Source organism: Eptesicus fuscus, chromosome 10 (genome assembly GCF_027574615.1).
Source record: "Eptesicus fuscus isolate TK198812 chromosome 10, DD_ASM_mEF_20220401, whole genome shotgun sequence".
In the NCBI taxonomy this organism is placed as follows: domain Eukaryota; kingdom Metazoa; phylum Chordata; class Mammalia; order Chiroptera; family Vespertilionidae; genus Eptesicus; species Eptesicus fuscus.
In genome coordinates, this window is record NC_072482.1 from 33,702,502 (window position 1) to 33,713,824 (window position 11,323).

At 37.7% G+C, this 11,323-nt stretch overlaps 1 protein-coding gene across 50 annotated transcripts in view; it reads left to right on the plus strand.

Annotated features, from left to right (window-relative positions):
• RIMS1 (regulating synaptic membrane exocytosis 1) overlaps positions 1-11,323 on the plus strand; it is a 409,384-nt gene that overhangs the window by 349,436 nt on the left and 48,625 nt on the right. For 30 of the 50 annotated variants that reach the window (XM_054721883.1, XM_054721881.1, XM_054721885.1 and 27 more), the window contains one exon: positions 10,447-10,682. The exons of 15 other annotated variants lie outside the window; for them this stretch is intronic. In XM_054721883.1, the coding sequence (XP_054577858.1) occupies positions 10,447-10,682 (236 nt within the window). The remainder of the gene's footprint in view (positions 1-10,446; positions 10,683-11,323) is intronic. 5 more of the 50 variants (XM_054721890.1, XM_054721894.1, XM_054721889.1 and 2 more) reach the window with 1 other exon arrangement.

Below are 11,323 nucleotides of genomic sequence, written 5' to 3' on the forward strand. Positions count from 1 at the left end.
GACAATGTTCAGTAACCTAAAAGTCAACCAACTACACTGTATTCTCATAAAGGACTACATAAAGTGTCGAGATAAGCACATCTGAAATGAGTAGTGCACAACCCCCTATATAATGTATACACCTGTATAACATATATTATATTTTCCAAACACTGCTTACTGCATTTTCCTATTAATGAATCACAGTACACATTATTGTTTTTAAGGTTTATCTTTGTTTATTCTAATATATACCAAAGTTATTTCATTCTTGAATGCTTTTTTCATAAGGACATTTATATAATATTCTTGAGTGCAGTTTCAGAAAATTTGTTTTAGATAATCATCATCCTTCTTCCTAAAACATATGAGACTATGAAGTTAGCTTCAAAAGGCCAGTTTGGGTACAAATAAAATTAAGCACTTATAAGATGTGTATAGATTGGAAAATATAAATATGTTTGGATGATCAATCTCTAAAATATCGTTTTTAAAGAATATTAGGGATTCTTGGGTCATATCCTAAATCTTTTGTGTTTGAAATGATTATGCAACAGATATCTTTTCCACTTAGGGATACCACTAACTACCCCATAGGTTCTGTGTGAGTTGAAAAAGGACATCCCTCCCTCTAGATGTATTCTAAGTAGTTCATTCCAAATAGTCCAAAGCATATCTCGTGTTTTCAAAGTTTATATATACAAGGAAACTATAGTAGAAAAAATACACCATAATGTTTGTATTGAGGTAAATAACCTTTTGTAGATATAATGAACTAAGTTATTCTAAAAAATAGTCATGAACTAAAAACTATTTAAAACTTAATTGCTAGGATGGTTCTTACAATATCAAATCAACATGATACTTCAAAATAATAAGTACCAATAAAGATTTGAGGTTCTTTTTCAGATTTCTGTTGCATATACCTTATAATTTTAATTTCATTTTGGCTAAAGTATTCCTCAAAGGATATTTTCTCATCAAACTACAAAATATGCACAGTATATAAGGAGATATGCCATAATTTATAATAAAAATATACATGTAATAGAATCCAGAAAGAATATGTTGAGTTTCTGAATTCTCTATGTATTCTTTCATATCTAAAGAAGATGTTCATCCAAGAAATAGCTGAATTTTCATGGTGTAGCTCTAAAAACATTTTTTTCATCTTTATCATACATTGATTTCTTTCTAGGCAAACTTATTTCAGATGTTTTATACAAAATCAAGTTTTAAAAGCAAGTTGTAAGCATAAACCTATAATTTCTCTCAGATGTGACACAATTTTAGTAGCTTGTCAAAACACAATTTTCATTCTGGCGGTTTGGTTCAGTGGATAGAGCATTGGCCTGGGGACCACAGGGTCCCAGGTTCAATTCCAGTCAAGGGCACATGCCTGGGTTGCAGGCTCAATCCCCAGTGGGGGGCATGCAGGAGGCAGCCAATCAATGATTCTCATCATTGATGTTTCTATCTTTCTCCCTCTCCCTTCCTCTCTGAAATCAATAAAAATATATTTAAAAGAAAAACACACACAAAAATACAACAATTTTCCCATAGCATTCACATTTGTAATATATGTTTTCCAGGATCTACAAGGTTGGCTTTCTATAGCTAGGTGGATATTAATAAACAAACTTGAAGAGCAAGTTTGATGCCAATAGTTGTTTTTTTTTTTTTTATCATCCCCCTTTGAAAGAATATCTTCAAAAGCAATTATCTTTGTTTTCTATATTCTTAGTGTAAAATATATGAAAGCATTTTTTAAATATATCTATCATTAAGAGTATTACAGATGTCCCCTTTTTTTCCTCCATTGATCCCCTCCACTCTGTTCCCACCCCTCCCCCAGCCTTCACTGCATTATTGTTTGTGTCCGTGGTTATGCATATAAGCATATAAATTATTTGGTTAATCTCTTCTTACTTTCCCTCCCCCCTAAATAAAGATACTTAGGAATACACTTAACCAATACATTAACATACTTAGGAATAAACTTAACCAAGAGGTAAAAGACTTATAAGCAGAAAACTATAGGACAATGAAAAAAGAGATAGAAAAAGATATGAACAAGCGAAAGAATGTAACATGTTCATGGATTGGTAGAATTAACATCATTAAAATGTCCATGCTACCCGAAGCAACTATAGAGTCAGTGCAACCTCAATTAAAATACCAACAGCATATATCACAGATCTAGCACAAACACTCCAAAAATTTATATGGAACCAAAAAAGACCCCAAATAGGTGCAGCAATCCTGAGAAAGAGGAACAAAGTTGGAGGGATCACAACACCAGATAACAAGTTATACTACAAAGCCACTCTAATCAAAACAGCCCGGTACTGACACAAAAACATGCCAGTAGAACAGAATAGAGACCCCAGAAATCCACCCAAACCATTATGTTCCATTAATATTTGGCATTGGAGGCAAGAGCATACAATGGAATGAAGACAGTCTCTTTAATAAATCGTGTTGGGAACATTGGACAGGTACATGCAAAAGAGTAACATTGGACCACCAATTTACACCATAAACAACAATGAACTCAAAATGGATAAAAGACTTAAATGTAAGTCATGAAATCAGAAAAAGCCTATATGTGAAAACATTTGTAAGAAAAGTTACCTTCTATACAACTAGTAATCTTGCAGTCATAAATTTACTAGAATTTGGCATTTGATGTCTGTAGGCATCATTAGTAAGCATATGCTGAAGGATATATGTATATATTTATTTGGGGATTTAAAAACATTATAAGTAAAATTATTTAATAATTTAAATTGTGATAGAGAATAAATGCATAAGTTTACATCTTCTGGAAAATTAATCTTGATATGGCAATTATATTTTTAAAATAGTACAGAAAATTTCAAATGCAACTTATTTCACAATAGTGCCTTCAATTCAGCAAGACATTTAAAATAATCTTTGATTAAGTGATAAAGTGGGAATTTTTCTTAGAGCTATCCATACTTAATTTTGTATGCTTGCTTGCTTGTACTATGGGAAAACAAAGTCTATTGAGATCTATAAGGGTACTAAAAAGAAAGAGGAAAATAACATGAAAATTTGATGATAGGGGAGAGAATGAACCAGAATACAGTGAGAGATCATGGATATTGACTAAGAAAGAAAATGTATTTTAGTGATTTTCTACTGGCTTTTTTTTTTTATAGCATCTTACTAGAGGCCCGGTGCACGAAATTCATGCAGGGGGCGGGGGGTGTCCCTCAGCCCTGTCTTGGCCTGCAAAGACGCCAGCATCCCTCACCCCGGCCTCTAGCCAGAGGTTCCTCCCCTCCTTCTGCACAGCCTCTGGGAAGATGCTTGTCCTGGGGCCTCCTCAGGGCCCTGGCCCACGACGCCCTGCAGTTCGGGTACTCGGGGGCTTGGGCTTTCAGGTCTGGCTTCCTCATCTGGCATGGTGAGCATCAGCTGCTATGGGAGCCTTGCCTTAGGAGTCACCCTCTTGGACCATACTACTTGCGAGTGTGTGGAGGGGGGTGGCCTCGGTGGCAGTGATTTGATGTCTGTAGCATGCCCGCTGACACCCACCACTGCGGCGCCACACTGGTCCCGTCTGGACTGCTGGCAGGGGGCTTCCAGTCTGCGACTGGGGCTGATGAGCTGTGACTGGGGGCTGCAGGTGGAGGACCCTGGCACCCATAGGGCTGTCAGCATCAGGAACTGGAAAGATCCATTTTTCTGGTTCCTCCCCTGCTGCACGGATACTGAGCTCCGGGCCCCAACGGCCCTGTAACTCCCGCCGCATGGCCAGCTGGGGCGGGGGCGCGTGAGCATGGCGCCGGGGGGCCCTGTAACTCCCGCCGAAGGCCGGCTGGAGCAGGTGCCCGTGCACGTGGCGCCGCGGGGGGCACTGTAACTCCCGCCGCATGGCCAGCCGGGGCGGGGGCGCGTGAGCGTGGCGCCGGGGGGCCCTGTAACTCCCGCCGCATGGCCGGCCAGGGCGGGGGTGCGTCCCCGGAGGCCCGTTTACTCCCGCCGCACTGGCCGCTGGGCCGCAGCACAGCCATGGCGCAGATGCTGGCGGCACGAGCTCAGTGTCCTGCCAGCCCCATTTGGTCCCTGCTCAGCAGCGCAGCGGTCGATTGCAAGTCCCCGCCCCCCACTCCTCTCACCGGCCCAATCGGCTACCCCGGCCACACCAAGTCCCGCCCCCCTGTGCCTCCCGGCCCAATCACGGGCATAGCGGAGGTACGGTCAATTTGCATGTTACTCTATTATTAGGTAGGAGGATTAGTTTTAGTAGTCCAAGATTGAGTCATCACCACTATTATTTCCTGTGACTAAATTAAATCAAAAGCGGTGAAAAGAATATGCCATGTGCTCTTTAAAAATTAGACTACTTTTGCCCAGCTGGTGTGTCTCTGTGGTTGAGTGTAGACCCATGAACCAGGAGGTCAAACAAGGTTCAATTCCATGTCAGGGTTCATGCTGGGGTTGCAGGTTTGATCCCCTGTAGGGGGCATGCAGGAGGCAGCTGATCAATGACTCTATCATTGATGTTTCTATCCCTATCTCCTTCTCCTTTCCTCTCTTTGAAATTGATAAAAACATTTTTAGAAAGACTACCTTTATGGTAAAATTACTATACCATACTTATTTATATACCATATACCATGCCATATTCATAACATATATGGAATACTGCTTAACCTATGAATATAAGTAACATGACAGTCTTGATAATGGCCAGTTACAGAGCTCTTGGGACAAGTGAGTAGCTTTTCCTGGTGAGGTTCTTCCTTGCAAAAAATGGAGAGCCTGGTAATTTAACCCTTTTATTGTTGTGTAGTGAATCTCTTGATCTCTAGTAATATATATATTTTTTGGCTTTAAAGTCTAGTTTGTCTTATGTGAGAACATAAGTTGTTGGGGTTTTTTAATGTTCATTCTAACTGTTCATATCCTTTTACTTTCAACCTTTGTGTGGCCATATGTGTTAGTTATGTCTCTTGTAAACAGCATATAGATGGATTTAGTTTTTTTGTTTGTTTCTTTTATCCTGACAACCTCTATTATTTAATTGGCTATCCAATCACTGCATTTTTTATTTAGTATATATTTCAATTTATTTCTAGTATCTTAGGATATTTTCAATTTTTATTAGTTTATTTTTCCTCTTCTTGATTGTTTGGTGTTTGTGTGTTGGTTTTTTTTTAGTTATTTTTATTTCATTTCCCCCCTCTATTATTCTGGAAATTATATTATTTCTATGATTTTAGTGCCTAATTTAGTGTTCCAAATGTACATATATTTAGTTAAATAATAAATGTAAAGTTAATGATTACCTCCACTCTCTGCTACCATCCCTCCATCTGTTATACATTTTTTTAGTGTTTTAATTATGCATCATTTTCTTTCTCCCATTATTTGATGTTATATTTTAATAACTTAGATTGATTCATATATTTTCTAGTTTCTTTGTATGTCTTAGAAATTCATTTTGGAAGCCTTCTCTGTTTCCCTGAAATATTTGAATGAGAAATGCCACTGGTGAGGGTCCATTGGGGCTTAGACTGAGGGCCCCATTTTCCTTTGTTCTTAAGAGTCTTAGCTCACACAGGGGTCTCAATTCTAACTCCGCATTGGGCTTGCTCTAAAGTTCTCATCTGCAAAACCTCCCAAGACATTCATCACCCACTTAATCTGTTTTCTATTCCTTTGCCTTTCTCATGAACTTAGGTTTGTATTTCAATATGTATTTCTTGTAATTTTCCCATCATTTCTAGGCATTTGAGAGTGAAAGGATTTTCAGAAACATCATCTACCACATTGCTGGAAATAGTTCATAATATGTTACTATTTTCTTGACATCTTAAAATTTCCTCACTTAAAGGGTAATATTTACAATGAAAATAATACCTAAGAACATATTGTAGCTATAAAAAGCAAATGTGTCCCTGGAGAATTTCTCCCAAGTTAGAGGGCAAATGCCAGGACAGGGCAAAGAGAATTGGATCTTGGACTAGCAGTAAAATGTAAGGTACTTGAGAAAAAAGCAATCAGGGGCAGTGATGGAGAAGATGAAGGGAGCTGAGGACCATAAAATTGGGAAGAAAGGTGCTCTAGCAGAGAAAGGGCCATTCTTGTGAGGAAGAATGGAAGCTGGAGAAAGGAAAAATAATGTGAGGGGTAAAGGCAGATTCCTGCCAAGACAGACAAAGAGATTCTAGGATCTCAGGATGTTGGAATGTAAGGAGGGAGAATTGGTGGGCCTACGGTTAAGGGAGTAGTTAGTGATCATAAAGAGCATCCTGTTATCGGAGTGCCCTTGCCAGGACAGTGTGTACGCTGCCAGCCTGCCCTGAGAGGTTGCTTTCCACTCAGATAACAGTCCTTAGTCCAGTCAGCTATGGCCAAGGCCACAAGGTATACATCAAGCTGAACAGGAACAAATGACTGTGGCCCGTTTTATTCAAATGGGAGCAGTGTAACTGGGAGGCATGTCCAATACAGGTTGCTGACAAGCAAAAAAACAGAACAAAACAAAATAAACCTTTAAGATAAGACCTTCACATTCCATGATTGATAGAAAATAATTTCGACACCCTAGAAGAATTATCACTACACCACAAATAATTAAAATTTCATGGACAGTATGGTACTGGGGCTATAATAATAATGCTAATAGTTACTATTTATTTTATAATTGAATATATTTTACAAATAGGATTTTCAATTCAAGTAGGAGTTTCTCTTTATTATACAGATGAGATATCTGAGATTTTATAAACATCTGGAGCCACAAATAGCACATGATGATACTGTCACTTAAATCTAGGTCTCTCTTCGCTTAAAGCTCATAGGTTTTTTGTTGTTATTTTTGTTTTTTATTCTGCAAACCTGCCTATTTTTAAAAAGTAGTAATATAGTTAAACAATAAAATAGAAAAGGTAATTTTGACATTGGAAATAGTTTAAATGTTAAAATCTGTGAAGCCCAGTTTCCCAAGGAATTTTAAGTAATCTTCCCCCATCTGAAACTTGGTGTGTGCCCCAGGGAAGTACAGAAAGGAAACAGTAGGCATAGTTTCCCTGCGCTGCCCATCAGCCAAATTGATAAGAAATAAATAAGACAAGCTTAGATACTACAAGCTGGCTCCAGAGAGAATTTGTGAAATAGTCCCTCTGGCATTCAGGTGGAATCATGTCTTTCTCTGTGAAGTCTGACCGATTTGGCATCAACTGTTATCATAAAACTCTTGCCTTCCTGAGTGAACAAGCTCTGAGATCATTTTTCAGATTTTCAAAAATCTGTTTTATTATGTGTAGAGTAATTATTTTTTGGTGTATATTTTATAATTCCATGTTATATTTTCTTGTTTACATTTTTAAATTATACTTCCTATAAAAGTTGGCACATTGCTGGACATACAGCTAGTGCTCAATAAGCATTATAATGTAAGTAATGATTATAATGATTAAATTAATTAGTTTTATATCAAACAAAATTTACTTTTTCAACTAATTATACTTATACCATTAACTTGAAGCACATCAATTCTATCAATTTTTCAATTCAATCTAACAAATGAAAGAAAATGGGTTATGTCCCAAGTTGTTCTTTTTCCAAGGAGTAATGCCCTGTGCTTCCTCTCTGATGCTTGGTCAACCACCTTGGAAAGAAGAATAAATTCAAACGCTAATACTGAGTCCTGCACCTCTCTGAGATATTCCTGTGGGAAATAGTACCTATTTCTTTGAAGCCCTAACTCTGCAATGAGTAGTGCAGAGAAATTTGTGAATGTAAATTAGTTTTTTGTACCCAGTTGTTTTTCATATGTTTACCCAAGAAAGCCTCTCCCTCAAAATTCCTGACTAGTGTGAGAGATCACACAGCCTTCATTGGAACCAAAGCCGAGCCAAGTCTAGGCTGCCCAGAGCCATTCATCAGATGTGTCCAGTATGGTGCAGTAGTAAAAACAGCAGCAACTGATAACTCAATCCTAGGTGGGACCTAACGGTGTGGAGGGAAACTTGGAAAGGGAGACTCAAAGCTGATGGGAGTGGCAGGTCGAAATAGATCTATAAATTTGTGACTGGAGTAGGCACATATAAAGAGGTGTTATATTACAACTGAAGATGATAGTGAGGAAGTGACAGTATCCAGACTCAAGAATTCTCTGAAGAGGTATGATTAAAGTACCTTAGGAAAGATCATTCTTATGGGCAAAGTTCTCTATAGTATTTGGTTACTTCTTGAATTCTGCATTTTCTTCTTGGCCTCCTTTAGAGGGGTAGGTGGTTGACTGACATTCTGGTAGTTGGCACTGGTCAGAGTTAATGGAAATGTACCCTTTGGAACCTCCTATCTATATAGATATAAAAGCCTAAGCAACCGTTCCACCGGTAGCTATGACATGCATTGACCACCAGGAGGCAGACACTCAGAGTAATTATGGAACAGACTGATGAATCTCAGAGGGAAGGGAGGAGGGGGGAGGGAGAGAAGAGATTAATCAAAGATCTTATATGTAGTGGAGTCCCTTGGTCTGGCCTGTGGGGATTGGGCCGAAACCGGCAGTCCAACATCCCCCAAGGGGTCCTGGATTGTGAGAGGGCACAGGCCAGGCCAAGGGACCCCACCGGTGCACAAATCCATGCACCGGGCCTCTAGTGTAATTATATGAAACTATAATCATTGATCAAATCACTGCAAAGAAGTTCACCCTCATTTTTAAAACACTGTCAAGCAATATTTCCTTCTAAAATTTTTAACTAAATATATTATTTAAAATGTTTTTATGTTTTATTTTTATGGCCAAAATATTTTTATGTTTCTGTGTACAAATTATTTATTTGATTGCATCTGTACTGGCCTTGGATCATATAAGAATTCTATTAAACAATTTTCTTTTTATTTTTTGAGGAAAAAATGTATCTTGTTTATTCACAAAATTATTTTAATATAACTTCTTAATTCAACTCTCTCCCCCCCACCCCCCAAGAATGGTAATCTCTTATTATACAGAGATTTCCCTTTTTTGTTCAGGATTTTTACTTGTCAACATTGCAGAACATTTCACTGCTGTGATTAAATATCCATATAAAATTTTTTGAATCTTCCTACCTCGTTTTGAAAAATGTTCATGATATAAATATTATAGGAGACATTTTTCTCTACTTTTAAGCTTCTCTATAACCTAAAGAATATTGTACAACATTTCACAGTAGTATTGTCCTCCCACCTTTCTGAACTCAGCCCACAACAATTTCTCTTTCTACTTAAATACTCATTATATATGTGACCACAAATATGTTACATGATCCCAAGATAAAACTTTGTTTTATCATTTCTAATCATATTAGTATTTATTTCAACCTATTAAATGGTATCACTGTGAAAATATGTTACATTACATCATGATGTGTTTTGTAGATCAAGTCAAGAAATAAAAAATTGATACGGTGGCAAGGGTTGTGTAAGTCAATGTTTGAAAGTATTTTGAGACAGCATAAAATTAAGAGGGTCATTTCAGATATATCAAGCCAGGCTAGATGAATAAGTGCTGCAGATGCAACATTAATCTGAAAGGTTCAAAGTATCCTAACATCCTTGGCTCCCTACTTCCCTGCCCTACCTCTCTACAACTCAGAAGCATACATTAACTTTGGCAGGTAGAGAGGAGTTTTTGTTTATTTTTCCCACTGACCTTCCATGGTTCCTGAAATTCTCAACCATAATTTATTCATTTGGGAGAAAAGTATAGTAATATAATTCAAATAAAATAGTACAGACTGGGAACATAGACAATTAAATTTTTATTGAAAAGAACAACAAAAAGGAAAGTCTCAGCCTAGAGAGCATGTGGATTTGAGGGGCGAAAATCTAAAAATGCGATGAAGTTTGGTGGAGGAGATGGAGCATCAGGGGACAGGGAAGGAAAAAGGAAATGCAATTTTTTTGCCTCGCTAGCAGTCTTTCCTGGACTCATTAAGCCTCAGTTAGCAAAGATATGTCTGCTCGTTGGAATCCCAAAGGAAAACTAGAACAGATACTGTTTTAATTTTTTAAACCTTGTCATGTGGCAAATTCAGTGTCCATTTTAACAAAATTTTTTCCTCAGCCATACATAAAAATGTGCTGGGTTGATTTAAATAGTTAATAGTAAATAGTATTAACTGAAAATAAATAGTAACTATTTACAAAATTGGTCAGAAACATTTACCTACCATAGAGAGTATGGTTGCATTTCTGTGTACTCTCTTTTGGAAAGTTTATAGCTTCTTCTGTTAAACTGTTTTAAGCTACATTTAGTAAATATTTGGGGGCAGTGATGTGATCTTAAAGGATGCCTAGCGGAAGGACTACTGCTCAACGAGGCTGGCCCCTAAAAATGTGCCTGGATTATTTCAAAATAAATTAGATTTAGAGTTTCGATTATGCTGACCTGTAATTTATGGATGCATATATGTTTTTACTTTGTAAATATAGTTCATTTACCCCTAAAATGCAAGGCAGACGGATGGGGACTTCAGGAAGAGCCATCACGAAGAGCACCAGTGTGAGTGGAGAGATGTACACACTGGAGCATAACGATGGCAGCCAGTCGGACACGGCCGTGGGGACCGTGGGAGCAGGTGGGAAGAAACGGAGGTCCAGCCTGAGCGCCAAGGTGGTCGCCATAGTGTCTCGACGGAGTAGAAGCACATCCCAACTGAGCCAAACAGGTGAGTGGAGCGAATGCAACTTGAGCATCTCAAGGTCTTGCTGGAGAGACCAGAGTGGATCTTCGTGCTGTGGATTGTAATGGGATTGTAGAGTGTAGTGATTCTTCTTTGCAAAGGAAGTTTCTTTTTCTGTCTCTGGAAATCTGTTACGTGTATGGGTTTTGTTTGTTTTTTTCTATACAGTTGTCTACCCAAGTATAATTGTCAACCTGTCATGTGGTCAGATATGTTTATTTAAATTAAAAGAAAATTAAAGTCATGTTTATAACTATGCAAGGAAATGCAAAGAAGTGTTTAAGATCCAAATTGATTTATACGCAAGAAAAGCAACAGGATTTTCCTTTTCAAAATGTTCCGCAATACAATTACTTATAACTTAGGCCCTATCTATATTTTTATAGAAAAGAAGGTCAGTTGTGCAACTTGAAATATAGTTTTTATGGCACTATATGAACATAGAAATTGAACTGTAATTGTTAAATTTTCAATGCAAGTAAAAACCCTGCAGTTATCTTTCCTTTAGAAAAATGGGTCAGTGGATTTGTGCAAAGAATAATGTTTTAATACAAATTGAGTTTCTAATATTTTTCTACTGCTTATAAGTCTTAAAAGCTTTATGTCCTCAAGGTATTTAGGAAAAA